The sequence below is a fragment of the Microcaecilia unicolor genome, chromosome 1 (assembly GCF_901765095.1).
Source record: "Microcaecilia unicolor chromosome 1, aMicUni1.1, whole genome shotgun sequence".
In the NCBI taxonomy this organism is placed as follows: Eukaryota; Metazoa; Chordata; class Amphibia; order Gymnophiona; family Siphonopidae; genus Microcaecilia; species Microcaecilia unicolor.
The window spans coordinates 315,890,780-315,915,160 of NC_044031.1; the positions used below are offsets into that span (position 1 = coordinate 315,890,780).

Sequence of the window (24,381 nt, forward strand, 5' to 3'; positions counted from 1 at the left end):
TCTAAGCTTGTTTGATTTTTTTTTTTAGGTTTACATTCTTGGTGATTTTCCTCCCCCCACCCCCCCGATCTACTAGTTAAGTTGTTTAGTGATTTGTATGTTTTCTTATTTCTTTGCATGCAGGTAACAAATGGGCCCCCTCAATTGTGGTATCTTTTTGGCTCTTCAGTCACCTTTACCTACATTTCTTTTAATTTGCATCACTTTTTCTGATGAATGACAGAAGGTGGCTCAGTGGCTTTAAGAATTGTCTAGTATCTGAATTCAAGAAAGCTTGGGACAAGTACACAGGATCTCTAAGGAGTAAAAGGGAGAATAGATGGCACGGAAGGTCAGGCTGGATAGGCCATATGGTCTTTATCTGCTACATTTTTCTCTGTTTCTATGTTCTTCCTGAACAAGTAGGTAGGAGTGTGTCCTTCCTTCCTGTGTCTGGAAGCTGCCAGATTGTTGACCTGACCATTTCAAATGAGACAACAGTATGGTTCCTATATACAGCAGGGAGTGGGACAGAGAGTCTGTTTTACCAGGAAGACCCTCATAATTGGTGCCTGAATCAGAGTATGGCAAAGAGACACTATGTTCAGTGAAGGAACTTCTGACATAAATCTATCTGCAAAAGTTCGGTACAAAAGGTGCCAGCTTTCTGCTTCTGGAGGTGAAAAGACTAGTAACAGATACCTTTGCTACACATTGAGGAATGGTCTTCTGTATGTGTATGGCTTCTATGAAGGAATCACTTAGAAGCTCATATGACTGCACATGTAGGCATCTTGTTCTTTTGTGTGAAGCCAAGCTTCTAGATCCTTTATCCTGTCCCACACAAAAACTGTGTGATTACTTTCTATGTATCTCAGAGTCTGGGTTCAAAACTAGCTCTATTAGAGCATTATCTGCGTGCTGCTAGTGCATGCCATTATTATGAAAAGGAAGAATGATTTTTTTGCAGTAAAATTTATATAGGGCTTGCATCATTTGAAGCCTCTCATCAAACCTCTTGTGTTAAAACCACAATGAATTTCCATGACACAGTTAATGAAGCCTTCCTTGTGGGTTAAAGTACCTGCCCTCCAAAGCTGCTTTTTTGGGAGCTGTCAGTTTAGCCTGAAAGGCTGGAGTGCTCCAAGCCTTAATGACGTATGTATCCATCTTATTATATAAAATTTCATCGAAACAAGATGGTGCTGAGCCTGCACCTCAAATTTCTGACTATGGAGGTGTTTCTGTCTCAGATCAGTTAATCATACCGCTGACATTTTTCCTAAGGGCACATAAAAAAGAAAGTTGATTAAGCCCTATCTCAGTGGTTCTGAAACCTGGTCCTGGAGGCACCCTAACCAGTCAGGTTTTCAGGATACCCACAATGAATAGTCATGAGAGAGATTTGCATGCACTGCCTCCAGTGTATGCAAATCTATCTCATGAATATTCATTGTGGATATATTGAAAACCTGACTGGCTGGGGTGCCTCCAGGACCACGCTTGGGAACCACTGTCCTACCCACTTTGGATTACAAAGGAACTATCACCTTCTATTTGGAATGGACTAAGGACTTTAAAAATTCCACACAGCATAGGACAGCTTTGCTAGAGAACACACTCCCCCAAATTCTAGAAATGGCGCCTTAAGTTGTGCATGCTAATTTGGCTGCACTGCCAAATTGCACACATAACGTAATTGATTAATATACCAATCAGCGCCGATAATTGGTACTTAACAACCAATTAGCGGCACTAATTGGCTTTTATTAGAATTTACGCGCACATCTTTCTAGGCGTATTCTATAACGTGGTGCGAGTAAATTCTAATGCACACAGCTGAAAGGGGGGACATAGCCATGGAATGGGTGGGTCATGGGGATTTCAAAAAAACTATGCGTACTATTATACAATACACCCGATCTGCATCTAAGGTAGGCAAAAGTATTTAGGCCTGGTTTTAGGTGGCCTAAATGGGTGCACTTAAATTTTAGTTGCAAAATTGCTACTAAGCATATTCTATAAACGACACCTAACCTTAGCCGTAGTTTATTGAATGACGCTAAGTGCATGGTTTTACGGCGCTGATTTTTAAGGTGCCATTTATAGAATTTGACCCCTATCTAATCTGACATTGGATTACTTATGTTCCTTCATTTGATTTTATGTTCTGTCACCTGGGGCCTCATCTATGGAACTCTTTCCGCCCACCCCCCTGACATCCCTAATGAGCCATCATTCCGTAAATTTAAGAATCTGCTCAAACATGACTATTTCAATTGGCATATGATTGATGTTCCAATTTTTCAGTATCCTGGTGCTAGCAGCATTCCTTTCTCATCCTTATTGGCCTGTCCCCTGTTTCCCTTTTTATCCCTCTCCTGTTTGTCTTTTCTTCGTCCTCTGCCCCTGGTTTCCTTTGATCAGATTGTAATGTCCCTTCTTTTCTATTATTGTAAACTACTCAGCAGCACCTTAGTGTGATTGATGGTGACATCAAGTGTCTGCAACTGCAAATAAAATAAAATGAACATATTCTTCACTTAAGCTCAAGCAGACAAGCATATCAAGATCCAAACAGTAAGGCTCATGGCAGCATTTCCAGCCTAACTACAGTCAACCCATATGAACAATATATACAAAGCTGTGATGTGGATAGAGTTCAGTCCACACATTCACATTATTTAGATGCTGACGTCTGACACAACATCAAGGTTGGACAGGCCATTTTTCAGGGTCATTTTGAGGGTTAGAGCTCAACTCCAGCCTCTTTTTTGTATTTAGGGTTCTCTTCCTGTTTTAAAAGAAGAGTTTTATTGATCAAAATGAGGAGTTGTTTTTTCTTTTATCGCGGGTTAAGGACAGGGCTTTTTTTGAGGGGGTACCTGGGGGTACTGAGTACCAGCACCTTTTCAACTGACTGCTAAAATTGACCCATGGACCCCAAGTTTTAATGAAAGAGCTCAGGCTCTACACACCAATTCTGCCTTGTTATAGATTCTGTGACTAGTTGCAGGGGACCTGGCTATTATGGGGTGGGTCCCTCAGTGATCACCCCACCCTTGAAGGGTGGCCTAACGTTTGAGTACCAGCACCTTTTTTGCTAGAGAAAACACACTGGGTAAGGGCGAGGGGGGGGGACCCTTAGTTAGGAGTCTTGTATATGTAACTTTGGTAAACTGCTTGTTTTCAGAGAAAGTGGAGCCGCTGACCTGTCCTGCTGAAGATCCAGTAGTGGTTCACCAGTCACACAAACCTGTACTCCCCTTCTTCAGCTGAGCTCATTAGCTTAATTATAGAACTGAGGAATGAGGAACAACCACTGAAGCGTGGCATCTACCACATATACCAATAGTTCGGTGAGGCTTTCCTAGAAAGATTTAGAAAATATGCATGGGGTGGTGCTTTCAGAGTTACATCATCCATGTTTGTGATGTTTTATTTATTTATTTATAACATTTGTATCCCACATTATCCCACCTTTTTGCAGGCTCAATGTGGCTTACAATTCATCGTGGATGCTGAACATAGAAAAGAATTTACATTTGGTTTTACAACAGGTATTGGTGCATGGTAGAGAGATACATGGTAATGGAAGTAGAAAAGAATAGACATTTGTGTTAGCAGAGGTTTTGTGTGTGTGTATGATGGTGAGATACTTGATAGTGTTAAAGTTATGGGCATTAGGTACATGATAGTGAGAGCAAAAGGCATTAGAGAACGTTCCTGGATCTCTTAAAGAATGTAGTGTTAGAATAAGATCTTAGGTCAAGATGGCGTCCGTATGAGGGAGCGCTGCAAGTCGGCTCTTAAACACTAGGCTCTGCTCCAGCAGCGTATATTTTCTCTTACCTGATATTATGGTCAAGAGAAAAGGGAAAGTTGGGGCAAAAGCCGCCGCGAGCCCTGGCGGAAATTCGACGCTCCGGCAGCCGACCCTGGAAGCTTTTGGCCTTCGTGCATCGGGAGTTCCGTTACCAGCTTTGGTTGGATCCCCAGGACAACAGGGGGACCTTAGCTTAGAGGCAGTGTCTTTAAGTCCGCCTCTTCAAGCTACACTGCCGAGACCGAGCGGCGAGATAGGACCAATGGGAGAACCTCAGGCAAGTCCCTTGGAGGTTAGCGGCGGCCCTGTTGGATCCTCAACCCCTGGTGGAACGCCATCTGGAGAGAGTGCGGGAGGTATTGATTCCCCACCCTCTCCCTGCCAGGAAACCCCGCTCGCTTCACTCGGCATGAGGAGTAGACCTGCAGCTGTTACCCTGGAAGCCCTTTGGGAAGTAATCCAGACCATAAATTCGTCCCTACTACAACTAACTAATTCCTTTAATTCTGAGGTGAAGGAATTAAACATTTCTCAGCAAACGTTGGAATCAAAGGTTCTGGAGCAGGAGAGAAAATGTGAGTCAAATTCTCAAGAAATAAAGACATTACAAACTGTTGTAACTAATATGGCAATAGATAAAGACTCAATTCAAAGGAAAATGGAATTTTTTGATAATCAACTCAGGCGTAATAACCTGAGGTTCCTAAATTTTCTGAAGACCCCTTTGATATCACCGACTGAGATGTTAAAAAAGTATTTTACTGAAGTACTTGATATTCCCAAAGAAGCTATACCACCAATTGTAAAGGCTTTCTATATCACAGGAGCTAATATAGCTCGAACAGAGGTTACAGAATTCAATGTAACACAATTGTTAGAAACGTCGCTAGAAACTATAACGGAGCGTACAACTCTCCTAGCCACCTTTGCATTCGAGACTGATAGAAACCATGTTTTTAGACTTTACTTCAGAAAAATTTCGACCCAGTTTCTCGGAGCAAAAATACAAATTTTTCCTGATTTGAGTAAAAATACCCAGAGGAGGAGGAGAGAATTTCTGGGTCTTAGGCCTCGAATTCTCTCCTTAGGCGGTACCTTTAAATTGAAATTTGCCTGTAGGTGTTTAATTTCCTTGAATGCTGTATATTATGTATTTTTTGAACCTGATAAACTGCGTCAGTTTATAGTTTCCAAAGAGAGTGGGGGCGATAGAGGCCTGGTCGCCCCAGAAGGGAGCTGAAACCGCAAGCTGTGAACGGTCTCTTCCCTCATAAAGTTTTTTTTTTTTCTCTGTATTATAATGTAATAATTCCTTGTGTCTTGACCATATTATTGTGGACTAAGTAACAATACGATTTCTTTCTCCTTGGTATAAAGGATAAATGTTTTCTTATATAATTTCCTGAATTACCTACATTTATATTATGTAAATGTTTATTTTGAAAATAATAAATAAATAAATAAATTAAAAAAAAAAAAAAAAAAGAATGTAGTGTTACGTGTGTTGTCCATTGTGATATATTTTGTCGAAGAGATAGGTTTTCAGGAGTTTGCGGAAATTGGTCATTTCGTAGACCGTTTTTAGATTTCGTGGCAGTGTGTTCCAGAGCTGTGTGCTTGTATAAGAGAAGATTGATGTATGCATTGATTTGTATTTCACGCCTTTACAATTGGGAGGGTGAAGGTTGAGGAATGTGTGGGAGGACTTTTTTGCATTTCTGGGTGGTAGTTCTATTAGGTGTGACATGTAGGCTGGGGCATCGCCATGGATGATTTTATGGATCAAGGTACAGAGTTTGAACGTGATACGTTCTTTGAGTGGGAGCCAGTGTAGTTTTTCGCGAAGGGGTGTTGCACTTTCGTATTTTGGTTTGCCGAATATAAGTCTGGCTGCCATGTTCTGGGCTGTCTGGAGTTTTTTTGAGTATTTGCTCTTTGCAGCCGGCATAGAGTGAGTTGCAATAGTCCAGATGACTAAGTACCAATGATTGTACCAGGTAGCGGAAGACACTCCTTGGGAAAAATGGTCTGACTCTTTTTAGTTTCCACATTGAATGGAACATCTTTTTAGTTATGTTTTTTGCATGGTTCTCAAGTGTTAGATGTCGATCATTGGTGACTCCAAGGATTTTCAGGGTGTCTGAGATTGGTAGACTTAGGTTGGGTGTGTTGATGGTGGTGAAATCCTTTTTGTTATATTGCGAGGTGAGAACTAAGCATTGGGTTTTTTCAGCATTTAGTTTCAGTCGGAATGCATCTGCCCAGGAGTTCATTACGTGTAGGCTTTGGTTGATATCATCAGAAATTTCTCTTAGATCGTGTTTGAAAGGGATAAAGATTGTCACATCATCAACATATATATATGGGTTTAGATTCTGATTCGATAGTAGCTTAGCCAAGGGCGTCATCATTAAGTTGAATATGGTCGGTGAGAGGGGGGCATCCCTGTGGAACTCCACATTCAGGTGTCCATGTGGCTGATGTAGTCGAATTTCATGTCACTTGATATGAGCGGGTGGTTAGGAAACCCTTGAACCATTTGAGAACGTTGCCTCCAATTCCGAAGTATTCGAGGATATGTAGTAGGATTCCATGGTCAACCTTTTTGCTAGTAAGCATCATCACTTTCCTGCCATTAATCAGCAACATCGAAGGCATGTACCATTTCAGAATTCCTATTACAGCAAAGATGGAAAGTATGGCTTGGCCCATTTTAAATACAATTATTTCTCTCCTTTATACTGCAGAATACTTGTCCCAGAGAAAACTGGACTGGCGTCACTAAACGTTTCTTGATAGTCTTATTAGATTTCAATTTGCTGTTTTCAAGTTTTCCTCTTTCATTGTATTTATGTTTATACTTGTACATTTTACTATTGTTCTGCTGTCAACAAAATTGTAAGTTTGGTGTTAAACTGTTTCTACTGTATACTGCCTTGGGTGAATCTCTTCTAAAGGCAATTAATAAATCCCAATAAATAAATAACTGTTAGCATATGTAAATGAAGGCATGGGAGTAGCTATAATCCTAATCGCCCTCCTGGCCAGGCTACATGGGTTGTTCCGTCTTTATCTGCTGTCATCTATATGTTACTGTTATATTTATCCAGAGCTATTGTTGCATCTGAGTTCTCAAGACTACTTGTATCCTTCAAGTAAAGTTATATCCTGAAGAGACCTATGAAAGCTCATGTACATCATCACTGGCTCATCCTTAAATTCATCTGATAAAAGTTGATAACAACCTGCAAAGAATCTACTTTTCTGTACTTATGTTTCTGAGACTGTACTCAATCCAAATTTTTGGAATAGTTATTGATTGGAAGGTGATCACATGTTTATACAAATAGCAAAACCTTATAAGGCATATGTTTTATATATTTATACATAGATATACAGGCATGCTGCTAAAGTTTTGGATAGGAAGCTTAGATCCAGATTTCCAGCGTTAAAGAATGAATCATAGTATGGCATCCCTCTTCAATGTTAAGAAAATATCCTTGGTTTTGCTGTCTCCCCAAACTTAAACCATTTTTTATGAAGTTTGGCAAGTTGCTATGATCTTTCAAACAGCACACAATGGCAGCCCCAGCAGAATCCTCCTCCCTGGGCCAATCCCCCATTCCAGGTCCTCTCCCCTATCCCTGCAGCAACAAACCAGAACTGTGGAGAACAGGGGTTATAGCTGGGAGCTTACAGAGCAGCAGTGAAAGGCAGAGAGAAGTCTCTGCATTTACTTCAGCCCCTCTCTTCACCTGGACCGGACGGCATACACCCCAGGGTACTGAAAGAACTCAAACATGAAATTGCTGATCTGTTGTTAGTGATCTGTCGTTAAAATCATCCGTAGTACCTGAAGATTTGAGGGTTGCCAATATAGCTTCAAATGATCTAGGGGTGATCTGGGAAATTACAGACCGGTAAGCCTGCTTTCCTCTGCCGGGGAAAATAGTGGAAACTGTTATAAAGAATACAATTACAGAACACATAGACAAACATGGTTTAGAGTCAGCATGGGTTTAGCCAAGGGAAATCTTGCCTCACCAGTTTGCTTCATTTCTTTGAAGGCATAAATAAACAGGTGGGTAAAGGTGGGATAGGAGGCAACATCCTTCAGTGGATTAGGAATTCGTTATTTGACAAAAAACATAGGGTAGGGTTAAATCGCCAATTAGTAGCAACTTTCCCTCCTACCAATCCCGGGCCAAGCAATGGCTTCCCCATGTCCATCTCAATAACAGACTATTGACTTTTCCTCCGGGAACTTATCCAAACCTTTATTTGTAAACATAGATATGCAAACCGCTGTCATATTCTTCCAGCAGCAAGTTCCAGAGCTTAACTATTCCTTGAGTGAAAAAATATTTCGCCTTATTTGTTTTAAAAGTATCCATGTAATTTCATCAAGTGTCCCCTGGTCTTTGTACTTTTTGAAAGAGTGAAAAATCGATTTACTTCTACCTGTTCTACACCACTCAGGATTTTATAGACCTCAATCGTATCTCCTTCAGTTGTCTCTTTTCCAAGCTGAAGAGCCTTAACCTCTTTAGCCTTTCCTCATATGAGAGGAGTTCCATCACCTTTATTATTTTGGTTGCTCTTCATTTAATCTTTTCTAATTCTGCTACATATTTTTTGAGATACAGTGACCAGAATTGAATGCAATAAAGGTGAGGTCACACCTTGGAGTGATACAGAGGCATTATAATATTCTTAGTCTTATTTTGCATCCCTTTCCTAATAATTCCTAGCATCCTGTTTGCTTTTTTGGTGAACCTAGCATCAGGTAACTATGATTCAGATTATTCTTCTCAATGTGCATCACTTTGCATTTGGGTTGGCCTGCTTTTTCTAGGTCCCATGATTTAATAGCTCACATCAATCATGTCTTTCACAACATTATAGCTGATGATGTTGCCTGATAACCTATTGTATGGTCTGACCATTTTGCTCTACCTTTTACAATTAGATGGAAAGAGAAATGTTTAAAGTCACCACCAATTACACACTCATATAGCAGAAGAGGAGAGATACCTTTGGAGGAACTTTGGAGACAGATAGAACAACAATTAGAAGATAAAATCCCTGCCAAAATAATAGAAGATTGAGATTTAGTCAATGTCTCAATTTTAAAATTATTTATTTATTGCATTTGTACTCCACATTTTCCCACCTATTTGCAGGCTCAATGTGGCGTACATAGTACCGTTAAAGGCATTTGCCCAGTCGGTGGATAACAAATACAAAGTTGTATAGTGATCGTATGAGGTACAAGTGGAGGGTCAGAATGGATGAAGATTGCGTGTTGTCCTGTTCGATCATAGTCATGCTGTGTTGGTAGGTGAAGAGGGTTACGTGGGGTCGTTGGGGTAAGCCTTTTTGAAGATGGTTTAGCTTCTATGATACTGAAGATTAAGATAAAAAGAAAATTGATTCCATGGTTTGACGACAAACTCTTACATCAGAAATAGGTTTGAAGACAGAGAAAAGTTAATTTAGCTGAGAACAAAAAGGCTTGGAGGGAAGCTATAAAACAATATAAAATGTATTAAAGGCAAAGAAGAAGGAATATTATACTAAACAGATAGGAGAAGGTAGAATTGACTTTTTAACTGGTAAATTTCTTGAAGGATCCATCAGGACCTTTACAGAACATATGTTCAGATTTTAACAAAGTGCAAACCATTTGCCAAAGTTTATTACCTCACTCTCTAATGATGTGTCAGGATGACACTAGTGTTAGAATGAGTGAATTTCCAGTAGGTAGACACGGACTAACTTTCAAGTATGCTCTGTTGAGGAAGTAAAGCAAGCTCCTCTTTTTGCTCGTTGGATATATGTTCACCTTATGTAATGAAAGAAGCTCCTTCTTTCTTTTTTGATAATATGTCAAATTGGATTAATTCTTTATTATCTAGAGATAAGGGGGTGATTGTGCTAACCGCTATTTAGATTGTAAGCTCTTTTGAGCAGGGACTGTCTCTTTGTGTCAGGTGTTCAGCGCTGCGTGCGTCTGGTAGCGCTATACAAATGCTGATAATAATATCCCCCAAAATCCAAAGACACATTTAACATCAGGTTGCCAACTATAAACCTGTAGCATCAATACGTTTATTTATGAAGGTTATGGAGGGTTTGGTGATGGAACAACTTCAATCATACCTAGACATATTTGCGATACTTCATTGTACAAATCAGGATTTTGGAAGAGTTATAGCTCTGAAACAGTGCTGGGTATGATTATAGTGTAAGGAAAATCTTTGTTGAGTAGATGGCACAAGGTGGTCTTACTATAATTTGATCTGTCCTGTGCCTTCAATTTAGTCAACCATGAACAGATATTGTCATTTTTGGGTGAGATCAGAATCTTTGGCAGGGTGTGGGATTGGTTTAAGGGTTTCCTCACTTCAAAATCCTATAGTGTGAAATTCCAAGTTTCTCGATCTAAGTGCTGGAAGTCAGATTGTGGCATGCCCCAGGGTTCACCCCTGTTGCTGACCTTGCTTAACCTACTAGTCAGTACTCTGGGCTATAAATTGACTCTTGTAGGTTATAAGACTTTTCATACACAGATGGTATTACTGTTCTTCTCCATGTATTGTCAACTGCACATATGACAGCAAAAAAGAGGGAGAAGACAAAAATTTTGATGCCGAGGCAGGTAAATGATATCTGAAATGAGAGCATCGTAAAGTTAAGGAACCCAGAGTTTAAGTCTGAAATCAGTTTAAAAATCATGGAGGCTATATTTACAAGATCCTTCTCCCCAGATTTGCAAGTGAATGTGATAGTGAGGAGAACTTTCTCATTTTTAAGAAAGTTTCGGGAGAATCAGAGGATTTTTTTGAGCAAGCAGTATTTCAGAGGCTGGTGCAGAGCTTTGTAATAACTCAGCTGGACTATTGCAATATAGTTTACCTGGGCTGTTCAAATTTTCTGTTAAAGAAATTACAGACTATACAAAATGTGGCAGCACATTTAGTATGTGCCACTTAAATCCAGGATAGAGTATCACCTTTGTTAATTAGCTTGCACTAGTGGAAGCTCAAATATATTTTAAACTGTGTATTTTGGTTTTAATATAATTTACGGGCAGGCACCTCAATATATGATACCTTTGATAGGATTATTAGGTAGACTAGATCAGAGATGTTATGAAACTCTTAAGTTACAATTTCCCATTCCAAAGGCTATAAGAGTTTTAAAAGAAACCACTTTTTTTTTTAATACGATTTGCTTATTTAGCAGCAAAAACAGTGGAATTCTATCTCTTATTAAGTTCAGATACTAAGGAATTATGCACTATTTTGAAGGTTCTTAAAGGCTTTTCTTTTAAAAAAAAGTTTTTACCAAGCTGAAGTGTAGATTGATACTGTAATTCCCAGGATATGCCTAGCTTCTTATATGGGATCTGCATTAAACCAAGAGGTAGTTATGGAATATAAGAATGTTTTGTATCTGCATTTTTGTATCATAAAACATTACAGAACTGGCAAAGAAATATGATCATTGATGACATGGCAGGCAACATGGCACCAGCAAAAATCCAAATAAAGTTGGCTACAACTCATCCCATTCTGAAAAATTATAGATTAACTATCGTTATTGTTGCTGAAAAATAAAAAGCTTCATAAGGAAAGTTATTTTCTGTGCATCACAGGAAAATGTAATTGAACTTACTGAGAATTAAAAGCTACCAAAATGTCACCCTTAGCTGCACTGTCAAAAAAAAAAAAAAAAAAAAAAAGCAAAAGCACTTATGGGCCTTTTTTCCCCCACACTGTTTCATCTACTCCTACTATTACACCAAATGAATTTTTCATGAATCTTACCATCTGGATTATTCATATATTGACTTGCTCCTATAATACATGCATCAAAGGTTTTAGCAAAATATTCTTTTCCATACATATCTTCCATGGGTTTCCTTGTTTTCTCATTCCACTTTGAAAAATCACGAGCAGCTGTAAAAAATTGACAGGAAATAAGTGATGTAAATCAGGCCTTTTTAGAGGTTTTTCATGTTTTAATTGATTTATTCATACTGAGCTTCATGTTCCAATTAAAAACAGAATTTACAGTGGTATATTCTCACATCAGAGCAGGATTACACATCATCCTTTTGAAACATTGCAGCTCCACATCTTAAATATTATGCACAGGGTTGGATTTATCTATAAAACACCCCTAGGAGGATTAAGCTGAGCTATATTTTGCTGTTCCTTACATCTGTTTCTTTTTTCCCTGTATCCTGATTTAGCTTTAGGTACTGAAAAGGAAAAATTATGTTTCTTACCTGATAATTTTCTTTCCTTTAATCATACCAGACCAATGGGTTATGACCATCCACCAGCGGAAGGAGACAGAGAAAATAGTTTCATGCACTTCACCTCTTAAATGTACCATGTAGCCTGGAATGCTCAGAATTTCAAATAGCTAAGCAATGGTAATCTCAACTGCTACAAACAAGAAAACAGCAAAACAGAGCTTACCAGAACTCCAATAACGCCCAACTGGGAGAACTTCCGGGATCTCAAACGAACAAAGGAGCCAAACCACCCATTGAAAGGAAGAGGGGGCACACCTCAGTCATTCTGGCTGTCATGCAGACACATTCCTGAAGCAAGAGAAATGGCTCATCAGAGAAAGAAAAGCAAGAACCGACTAGAGCTGGCATCGTAAAGTGGCATGGAGAGTAAGTGTGGATCCTGTCCTCCTGAAGTGACCTCCACTTCCAGAAGTCACAAATTGACCCAAGCATTGACATGGAGGAGTCGAGACCTAGAAGAAGCAACAAGGAAACAAACCAGGAAAAGCAGATGGGTTGGGAACCTGGACTGGTCTGGTATGATTAAAGGAAAGAAAATTATCAGGTAAGAAACATAATTTTTCCTTCCTTGTCATCAATACCAGACCAGTCCAGACCGATGGGATGTGGCAAAGCAATCATAGCATTAGGGCAGGAAAGGAGCATTATGAACAGGAGAACAATGTCTCAAAAGGACAGGGCTTTTTTGAGAGGGTACTTGGGGGTACTGAGTACCGGCACCTTTTCCTTTGTCTGCTAAAATTGACCTGTGAACCCCAAGTTTTAATGAAAGAGCTCAGGCTCTACACACCAATTCTGCCTTGTGATAGATCCTGTGCCTAGTTGAAGGGTGCCTGGATATTGTGGGGTGGGTCCCTCAGTGGTCATCCCACCCCTGAAGGATGGCCTAGCATTTGAGTACCGGCGCCTTTTTTGGTAGAAAAAATGTACTGCAAAGGACAATGAAAACATCTACAAAGATGTCGAGCAGTATCCTAAGGGGACCTGTCTCAGGTGTGAACACCCACTAGCCCTTGAAATGCAGGTAGAAAACAGAATCCTAAAAAAAAAGAGCGTGGTAGAAGCACCTGGAAGGAAGCCAAGGCCATGAGACCCAGAAGAGGTCAAGAAAGTGGCCTAAAGAGCAGTAAAGGTCAAGAACACAGAAGTGGAACCGTAACAAGAGAGTGAAGGAAAACCAAGGGGCCCAAGGCCACCCATGACATGCCCTGCAGAGCACCAAGAACTCATACAGGCACCAACCAGCTCACCAGTTGTTGACAAAGGCACACAGGAGAGAGGAAGTACAGAATCACTCTCTAAGCCGATTATGTTTCAATCCGCTGCCAGATCCACAGCTAGGAAGCCCCAAGACAGAACCGAACAGGACTCGAACTAAGAGTCCCCGGAGGGAGGAAACCGGGCCATGAACCAGCAGGTCAACTGCCTGCCCACTCAGAGGAAAAATGGAGATGAACTCCCCTCTGAGGCAGAGGCTGAAGTAAGGTTCCATCAGGAAAGACAGAACCAACCAACAAGACCGAGAGAGACTGTGGCCCCAAACGGCGAAGGAAAAAAATCTCAACCCCTGTAAGATGGGCCACTGCCCGCAGTAGAGGAGAAGAACACCTGTCCAACAAGGACAAGGCCTCAGATATCAAACAGCAGCAGAAGCCTGTTCCAAAAGTAGGAACAGAGCCCACCCAAGAACCAGCAACAGAAGTCTGTTGACTGTCCAGAAACCGGGACAGACACCACAGGCTAAGAAGAAAGCATGGCCTATATACAGGGACTGCTCTTGCTCCCTGCGGAGAGAGAAGGGAAGGTCCCCACTTCTAGGAACACGCCACACACATCTCCAGTGAGAAAGAAACTCTCCACAAGAAGAAACAGAGAGAGACAGTGGGGGGGTACAACTGCCAAAGATAGAGCCAGGTTTCTCATTCAGAGACTGATCGAGGCTGCCCCAGAGTGACAGACCGAGGCCCACCACCCTGAGACCCAGCTCAGTCTAGCCAACAGAGAAGGAGCAAGGCCTGATCTTAAGAGCCAACATCTAGAGATGCAGCAAGGCATGATCCTCTAAAGACAGCGTAATAAACGACCTCCAGAAAAGGAGCAAACCTCGACTGCAGGAGCTGGAGCAAGGCTCGATACCCATAGACAGAGTCAGTCTCAACAGCCAGAAAGGGAGCAAGGCTCAACCTCCAGAGAGGCTTGACCACCAGCGAGGAACTGAGGCTCAAGCTGTACAGAAGGAGTAAGTCTCAATTTTCAGAGAAAGAGCAATGTGCCTCCCCCAGAGAGAATGTCTAACCCGTCCTGCAACGAGGGAGCGAACCTCGACCCCCGGAGAGGAGCAAGCCTCGACCCCAGGAGAGGGAGTGAGGCTTGACCCCTGGAAAGGGAGCGAGGCTCGACCTCTGGAGAAAAAGGAAGGCTCAACTTCCAGAGAGGGGCAAGCCTTGACCACCAGAAAGGAGGCAAGACTGGACCTCCAGAGAGGAAAGGAGGCCCACAATATTTCCTATCTGTGGGCTTGCTGTCTAATTCCAGACTAAGAAGATACATTTACCTGGCTGTATCAGCTTTCACTCGTTATTGATATGTTACAGATGAATTTCATTATCACTGTGTTATGGACAGGTTACATTGACCTTGTGGAGCTTTGTTTTGTTTTTACTCTAGTAATCTAAGGGATTGCTATTATTCTGTACTGGGTATACAAGGGAGACAATGCCGTGGATCCCCTCCAGGGGCAAGAGCCCATGAATAATGTGCTCAATGGGGGTCAAGTTAGTGGTGTCATCTGCTGGGGGGTTGGCACCAGCCTTCCTCCTCACATTTTGCCTCAGCCGGCGCCATGTTCGTTTGCAGTCTAACACATCCCTGCCACAGTGGAAGACCGTGATAAGCCTGTCTCTTACTGCTTCCCATTCTCGCTGCTTTGTTGTAGCAGCTAGCCTCTGGCCCATGAGTGCAAACAGATGCATGTGCCTCCTCTGTATTTCTTGAACCAGCAGTTTAAATTCAGGGTCGGTGAAATTACCCTTGTGGGTGGGTGCTTGCTTTGGTGCCATTGTACCAATGCGATGCAAAGAATCGAAAATACAACTTTGTGCTGTGGGGCTGTATGGTAAGGGGGGAGAGGCTGGATGGGCATTTGTGTTCCTCAACAGAAATGCCCACCCAGCCTCCTCCCCCTTACCATACAACCATGCAGTTTGGAAGGAACAGGTGGCCTTCTGTATGGCTACACTTATCACACATATATACCAAAGTTTCTCTGACACAGGTCACCTGTCATGCAACCCAGAATGCTGCCTCCTCTCAAATAAACCCCAGCATTTGATAATATGTAGTGCACAAAGTAGAGATACACACCCCGTTATATATAAAAATATAAAATGTGTATTTAACAAAAACAGAATTTAACTATTTACAAAAAAGTATCTCAGGGGAGGCGTTATTCTCCCCCCTGAATGGCCCTCTGCAGCAGGCTAACGAGCAGCACCAGGAGCAGCCTCTGCACCCTGAAGTGCTGCTCGTTAGCCTGCCGCATCGCTTGCACCTCTTGCAGCAACTGGTTTTGGGTATTGACCAGTTGCTGCAGGAGGCACAGTGCTGGGGATGGGGGTGGGGATGGGCTTCCTTTTTTCATGCCATGTGGAGCTGCCCCTCTATTTGATATAAGAGCGAAGGCAGAGTGTGGACGCACAAAACTCAAAGTACTGGATTTCAGACGTACTGATTTTGATAAAATGGGGGAATACCTGAAGAAGGAGCTGTTGGCATGGGAAGGCATAGGAGATGTGGAAAAACAGTGGTCCAAGCTAAAGGCTGTTATAAATATGGTGACTGATCTTTATGAGAGGGAAGTAAACAAAAACAAGACAAGCAGGAAGCCTATATGGTTCACCAAACAAGTAGCTGAAAAAATTAGAGCAAAACAGGCTTTGTTCAAGAAATACAAAAGAATGCAACGAGAGGATTACGGAAAAGATTATTGGATTAAACTCAAACGAAGAGGGAAATACAGCTAGTGAAAGTGTGAGCAGATGAAAAAATGGCTAAAGATGTAAAGAGAGGTGACAATACCTTTTTCAGATATATTAGAGAAAGGAGAAAAGATAGGAATGGAATTGCAAGATTGAAAGATAATGAGAATGGCTATGTGGAGAGTGATGAAGATAAAGCAAACGTGCGAAACAATTATTTCTCTTTGGTGTTCACGGAGGAAAATCCTGGAGAAGGACCGCAGTTGGCTGCCAAGGGAACATCTGGGAATGGAGTGGATAATGCACTGTTTATGGAAGAAAGAGTTTATAAACAGCTGGAGAATCTGAAGGTGGAGAAAGCTATGGGGCCGGATGGGATACATCCAAGGATACTGAGGGCGCTCAGAAAGGTCCCGGCGGGACCTCTAAAAGATTTATTTAATAGATCTTTAGAGATGGGAGAGATACTGCGCAATTGGAGATGAGCGGATGTGGTCCCTCTCCACATAAGTGGAGACAGAGAAGAAGTGGAAAACTACAGACCGGTAAGTCTCACGCTGGTGGTAGGAAAAATAATGAAGTCGCTGCTGAAAGAAAGGATAGTTAACGTTCTAGAAGCCGACAGGTTACAGGACACGAGGCAACATGGCTTTACCAAAGGAAAATCCTGCCAAATGAATCTTATTGACTTCTTTGACTGGGTGACCAAAGAACTGGATGAAGGACGTGTGCTAGATGTAATCTACTTAGATTTCAGCAAAGCCTTTGATACGGTCCCCCACAGAAGACTCATGAATAAGCTGAAAGGGTTGAACTTAGGACCGAAAGTGGTGAACTGGATAGGAAACTGGTTGACCGACAGGTGGCAGAGAGTGGTGGTAAATGGAATCCGCATGGAGGAAAGGAAGGTGAGCAGTGGAATTCCTCAGGGGTTGGTGCTGGGGCCTATTCTGTTTAATATATTTGTGGGAGATATTACTGAAGGGTTGGAAGGAAAGGTTGCCTTTTTGTGGATGATACCAAAATAGCCAATACAGTGATACCTTGGAGGGCGTAGAAACGATAAGAAGGGATCTCCGAATGTTAGAAGAATGGTTGAGGGTGTGGCAAATAAAATTTAATGACTAAATACAATACTCAGTACTAAATCAATAAACTCTATTTTGTTTATAATAGTTTTTGCTTATAAATTTTTTTTGTAAAAATAATGTGCTCAGTTCATACCCATTCCAACCATTATATCCCCAAGGGAACATGTGGCAGAGTCATAGATGAGTCATCATCGCACATTAAGGGTTCCAAATCCCTCACCAGGTATGTACATATACTGTTCTTTCCAACAGCTCAACTATATATTGACTGAGTCTGCATCCACTTTCACAGTCTACTGTTTTTTTACCAAACGTTTGTACAGATTATATAACAATTACTATCCTAACACTTCCTTGATGCTTCCCACTCAGCAGTATATTCACAGCACTGCACAATAAACCAGCATTTATTCACTCAACTACGTGCTAGTTGAAACCATTAGCCACATGGTGGCACATAGTGGCCACCTCTACTTCATATATTCCCTTAATGGCCCCTCTGCTGCAGACCCACATGTAACCCTATATACCAAATACAATCACAAACAGTATAACACTCTCAGTTGTACACAGTGTAAATAATATGAGTACATATAGAGGTTTTACTTCCCTTGGGGATAACTCCTGTGATTTAGTGATCCTGTGAACATGCTCCTATATTCTCTTTCATCATGCCATAACAAACCAACCCCTTCCTGTCTCCCTCCCCCACACGTCTAGCACTTCTCCCTTCACCTTCCTCCATCTCCTCCCCATAGGTCCAGACTTCTTCCCCCCCCCCCCCCCCCTTCCCCACCGTGAGTTTAGTTCTTCCTCATCTTCCCTCAGTGCTCTGTAGGCACAATACAGACACACTCTTTTTGGAGTGTTATTGGGGTACCTGGCACTTAGTGTAAATTCTGAAAGAAATGGGTCCCAAACAAGACTAACATTAGAAATTCTGGTGTCAGGTGCAAATGTATTCCCCTTATCCTTAGATCCAAGCCCACTGCACCAAAATAATAGACGGAACTAACTCCACAACCAAATATTATATAAATAAGGTATTGTTTTATTTACAATAACAATAAATAATATAAGGAAGACAGGAATAAAGACAAAGACAATCCCATTACAGAAATAACTTAAGAGTAAACGCACCTAAATCCCTAGCTAGACTCTGACATGTAAAAAGTCATTCTAACCTGCAGAGCACATACAACCTGATGCAGCCCTTCAGATATCAGCGTGTTTCTCAAATGTCATCTGGCCCAACACAGGGCTGCTCTCAAGGAAGATGTTGGCGCAGCAGCCTCTATTTCTGATAAGGCCTCCTTTTCATAGAGAAATCAGAAGCTTATCTGTACTGCTGACATACTTTCTGTTCTTGAAGTAGCATAAACAAGTACATGATGACCAGCCACAGTGTCTCTAACAGTCCTGCACAATTCTGATAACAGCCTGGTTGTCCTGGAACAGCGTGACCTTATCAGCAGCTTCCAAGCACAGTTAGACTTGATGTGCTTCTGTTAGACTTGATGTCTCCACATTGTTCTAGAGGCATTATAGATGAAATGTCTGAGTTATTGTAATCAGGTTGTTAATACTGGATTATACCATGTATGTATAAGACCATATATGTGGCCATACATGGAAGTGGAGGAGTGGCCTAGTGGTTAGGGTGGTGGACTTTGGTCCTGGGGAACTGAGGAACTGAGTTCGATTCCCACTTCAGCCACAGGCAGCTCCTTGTGACTCTGGGCAAGTCACTTAACCCTCCATTGCCCCATGTAAACCGCATTGAGTCTGCCATGAGTGGGAAAGCGCGGGGTACAAATGTAACAAAAAAAATAAAATAAAAAAACTTGCTGGTCTGGTCATAGTGCTCAGAGTGCTTCAGTAGTGCTTGCTTTGCTCCTATAGCTCCCAATCTACAAAAATCTAATTTCTTCACATGCCAGAAGCAGCAGCGGCAACAAGCTATTTAGACTGATCCAATCCTTTCCTTTGCAGCATCCTGCCCATGCGCAAACTGGAAGCTACATCACAAGGACAGGACACTGCAGAGGGAAGGACCCGGGTTGAACCAGACAGCCTGTTGCTGATGCCGCTACCAGCAATAGTGAAGAAATCAGGTTTTTGTGGATGGGGAGATGCTGAGGGAAGACAAGGAAGTGACAGACTCGGAGGGAGGAAAAGGCACTGGACTCACGGGGAGAAAGGAAAAGGTGTAGGGTCTGCTGCAGGAAGAGAAGAAAAATCAGGGAACTAAATACAAGCAACCAAAAAAAAAGCCACTCTGTGTGCTGGCTCCACAAAATGTTTCAACCCTTGATAAAATCAGTTACAATAATCAAAGCATGAAAGGACCAGTGAGTGCAGAAGAAAGTGTAAGGCTCTTTGATCAAGAAGAGAAAAAATTGCCCACATTTGTTTCAAGATAAAGAGAGATTATTTTTTCATGAGTTTAGACATCTAAACAATTATCTAGAGCACTGGTTTTCAACCTGGTCTTCAGGTCAGTTGGGGTTGCAGGATATCCACAATGAATATGCATGAGATAGATTTACATGCACTGTCTTCCATCTTATGCATATTCATTGTGAATATCCTGCAAACCCAACTGGCCAGGTAGTTCCTGAGGACTGGGTTGAAAAGTACTGATCTAGAGAAATGTCCAATGCTTTAACAGAGCCCTGGAAGGGGACTAAAGTACCACCAACAGTTTATTGAGGGAAGAAGAATGGGGGAATCACGCCAGGAAAAGAACATGGTCTCAGTCTACTACTATTAATAATCATTTCCATAGCGCTACTAGGCATACGCAGCGTAGTACACTAGAGGGCTCACAATCTCAGTTTTTGTACCTGGGGCAATGGAGGGTTAAATGATTTTCCCAAGGTCACAAGGAGCTACAGTGGAAATTGAACCCAGGTCACCAGGATCAAAGCCCGCTGCACTAACCATCAAGCTTCTCTTCAAGTTTAAGGCTATTACTACTAAGACAATTAGCAATTATCTCTAATTTATGGAAAATGCAGGAGGAAACATTGGTGAAAACTGAGTCAATAACACTGAGGTGCTGAATGTTGTCGACATAAATAAAAAAAGCAAACCCTAAAGATTGTATTAATGGTGCCACTTGGGTCAGAAAAATGTTAAACAGTATGAGGCCCAGGATAGAGCCCTGGGACACTCCACAAGATCAGGGATGTGAAGTAGAGGTGGACTGGGATCAGTATAACTTAAAAGATCTATTTGACTGGGAGCTTTATTAAGTTGTAAGGAACCTATAGGATAGCTGTCAGCATCTTGTCATCCGTAATGTCACTGTCCAGAAGCTATTTCTGAATATCACTCAAACTGGGATATTTGAGCAGTCTCAGAAATGCCTCAGTTTCGGTTAGAGTGGCTGGTGATTCCAATGTGTAAAAGGATTGATAAAACTGCTGAAATTGCCATATAAAGTCCTCATCTTGAACTAGATTCTGGGTGGTGATTTTTTTGCACATGTTCTGTTGTTTTTCCATTTCATATATTGGGCCAACATCCTAACTGTTTTATTGCCTTCCACATAGTATCTAGCTGATAGATGCTAGCGCCATGGGTGCTGTGGGTGTTTGGGAACCCTTAATATTGAACGAACTCCTTGATTATGATTTCCATTGGGTTTAGCACCCCCAATCATTTTGAAAAGTTGGCTCCTATGATCTAGCTTCCTGTGTTATGAGTACATTCCTGGCTAGTTTACTTAAAAGTATATTATACTTGAGTTTTTCTAGCTCCCAAATTAGGGAGCCTTCATTAGTGGAAAGAAATTCCTGTTCTATTTAATTTCATTTTCCAATAATTATAACTCCTGTCATTTATGTTGAGCAATAAAATGATAACCCAATGCAGTATAGCATTTAGAGTGTCCCACCTATTTGTAGTGGATGTGCCTTCAATTCTACTGTTATTAGAATTTTCTTTTATAGCTATTTGTATTTTAACTAGAACTACATTTTGATTACAATTTTTAATCGTGATTAAAGGCGGGGCATAGCCAGCAGTCCATTGGAGGTGCACAGGAGGGTAAGGGGGAACAGGGATAGATGGGGGCATGCATTTCCTCTCCCTCTCCCCCATTAGATATCATACCTTTGCTGGTGGGAATGTCGAAGCCCTGCCAGTCAAATAAATCCAATTCCAAAGTGTCCCCCTTCTTCCTTGTGTTTCCTCAGGAGTGAGAAAGTCAGCGGGGTGTCTCCAGCTGCTGATGCTGGCACACCCTGAGCATGATCAGTTCTTGTACAAATTGAGCACGCTTGGGAAGTGCGTCAGTGGCTGGAGGTACCCCACTGACTTCCTCACTCCTGAGGCAGTATGAGGAGGAAGGGAGTGACTCAGGTAGCGAATTTCTTCAGCTGGCAGGGCTTCAGCTACCCCAACAGCCATTGAACAGGTACTGCAGCTTTGGAGGAGGACTGAGCTGAAAGTGAGGGGCCCAGGTCTCCAAGGACCCTCCCTTCCCCTCTGGCTATGCCACTGATTAAAGGCCCAATATCTTCCTTTCTCCCGCCTCCAGGTCCAACTCTCTCTGTCTTCCTTCCCTCTACCCCCAGGTCCATTATCTCTCTCTTCTCTCTCTCCCCCTCAACACCTCTCTTATTTTCTTCCTTCCCCAGGTCCATTATCTCTTGCTTCCTTCCTCTCTCTGAGCCCAACATCTCTCCCTCTCTCTTCTCCCTTCAGTTCCCTCTCTCCATCCTTCTCTCCTTCAGTTCAGCATTGTTCTCTTTTTCTCCCTTCTCCCCCCCCCCCCCCCACACAGTCCAGCATCTCTCCCTTCCCTTTTGGCCCTGCCTCTCTCAATTCTATTCCCTTCCTTCCCCCTTCCAGCAATGGTTCTCTCTCAATTCCCTCCCTCCCTCCCCCCACCCGCACGCATGGTCCAGCATCTCTTCCTCCCCTCCCAGACCACCTGCAGCTCTCTCAGGTCCCTCTCATCCCCAACCTGGTTTTCCTTGAAACACCAGCAAGTCTTCAGACCTGCAGCGCCAGTGGCAGCCATACTCAAGGCTGTCTGTGGCCTGCACAAGGCCATTCCCTCTGACCCATCCCGCCCTTCTGAAAACAGGAAGTTGTGTCAGAAGGGGGTGGTACTAGTCAGAGGGAAAGGCCTGGTGCAGGCTGCAGGCAGCCTTTGAGTACAGCTGCCTCTGGTGCTACAGGGCCAAATGTAGGAGAGAGGCATAAGGTGGGTAGCACACGGTTATTAATTGCAATTACATTTTTAAAATCATGATTAATAATTAACACGTTAATCATGATTAACGTGCAGTCCTAATTTAACTTTAAAGTCCTTGTTTCCTAATAAGACTGAGCTAAGCCTCCAAGATAACTAGGGGAGAGATAACTGCTGGCACTGAAATAACATATAAAGAGTGGCATGATCAGAAATAGTGGTGGTTAAAATCGGGGTGTCAGTCATATGAGGAAGTCAGCCATTAGATCTATGCGGGACTGTGTTTGATGGGTAAAGAATAAAATGTGAAATCAATTTCTGTGGAATGTTGAAATCTCCAAATGTCACGTAAACCTAGATATTTATTGATATGATGCAAAACATCTCTCTGGCTTTAGAAATGGGAGGTCAACATCAGAAGTGCCTATCAAGGATTAGGTTTAATGTGATATTAAGATCTCCATCCACAATTATTGGGATAGGCCCTCGCTTGGAGGTAGAGTCAAGGTTGGGAGCATATAAAGTAATATCAAGGAACTATTGTCAAGTTTAGTAATATAAATCCATTTCCCTTCCTTATCTGAAATTTGGGATAATAGATTGACATTTAAATTTTTTTTAAACAAGAATGGCAACTGTTGCCCAAGGCTGGAGAGAATGCCTCCAATTTGTTTTTGGGTTTTTTTTTAATTTGCTTTTAGAAATTATACATTTCTGAATGTCAATCTTTCAGAACTAAATAACTAAATAACATTATCCAAAGGACAATAAGAAAAATAAAACATTATTGCATGTATAATAATATCGAGTCAATTAGCCCACATCACAAGAGGAGATAAACTTAATATACTAAAACAGCTTAAGAAAATTTTAAAGAAAACAAAAATAAGATAATTTCTTAACATTCTGGGCTCAAATTTTAAATGAACTCCAAAAGATAAGAATTCACTATTCCAGTACAATCAAGTCTCATGTTCTTGCAAAAAGCCTTTTAACCATATAGAATCAAAGAAAACATATTGTTTCTCTTGAAACGTAACCAAACATTTACAGGGGAAACAAAGAAAAAACTTGCTCCCAGAGTCACTACTCTACTTTTTAAAGCCAGAAAAGCTTTCCTTTGAACTTGAGTGTTCCGTGACACATCCAGAAAAACCTGTACAATCTATCCACAAAACAACAAAGACTTCTGAAATCAGCGATACTAGGATCCTATTTTATCAAATTCATTCAGGAAGGAACACCTCCAATTTGCAACGCTTATTATGGAGTAAAGTAGAGGCTTGAAAATGTAAATGTTTCCTGCAAAACACAATATCTGGATGGTGCTATTGCAGGTTACACCACAGTTTCTGCCTGTTAACTGGGTTGATACCAAACTCTGAAACACGATATAAGAATGGTCTAGATTTTGCAGCTAAGATTTAATACAAAAGAATGCAGGGTCATACATTTGGGCTTCAAAAACCCAAGGGAGCAATGGCCTCAGGAATGGCTGAGGTGGCTTTTTCTGAACTAGGTCACAGTTTTTCTGTATATTTACTATGGCCAGAGCTTACCTTTAAATGCCTTCATGTCCTGCTCAGTGACGTAGGCATTTGCGCCCCACACAACCAATTTGTGAATAAGAGATGGATATTTTCCAGCAACTATAAGTGCTGTGATGCCACCATCACTCCACCCCATCAAAGAAAACTTCTTAAAGTTCAAGGCCTAAATGGTGAAAGATCAAGAAATGTGATTCACAGATCAAAAAACTATGAACTACATTAAACTGCAATCGAGAAACTTGAACACTTGCATATGCTGTAAATAAATTACAATCTTGGAAATCAACCATCCAATAAAATAAAAAATATGATCAATAAAGTCTCTCTCTGTTCCAATAACAAGGTCATTTATTTAATTAGGAATGTGGCCCTCCAATCAGAAAATTCTCGCCATTGTTTAAGCCTTTCAACTTATGATTTCAA

General features: G+C 41.6%; 1 protein-coding gene across 1 annotated transcript in view; it reads right to left on the reverse strand.

Annotated features, from left to right (window-relative positions):
* Positions 1-24,381, reverse strand: part of BPHL (biphenyl hydrolase like) — a 105,743-nt gene that overhangs the window by 25,269 nt on the left and 56,093 nt on the right. The window contains exons 4-5 of the mRNA XM_030208600.1: positions 23,968-24,121; positions 11,638-11,769 (exon numbers count right to left, since the gene is read on the reverse strand). Coding sequence (XP_030064460.1) covers positions 11,638-11,769; positions 23,968-24,121 — 286 coding nt within the window. The remainder of the gene's footprint in view (positions 1-11,637; positions 11,770-23,967; positions 24,122-24,381) is intronic.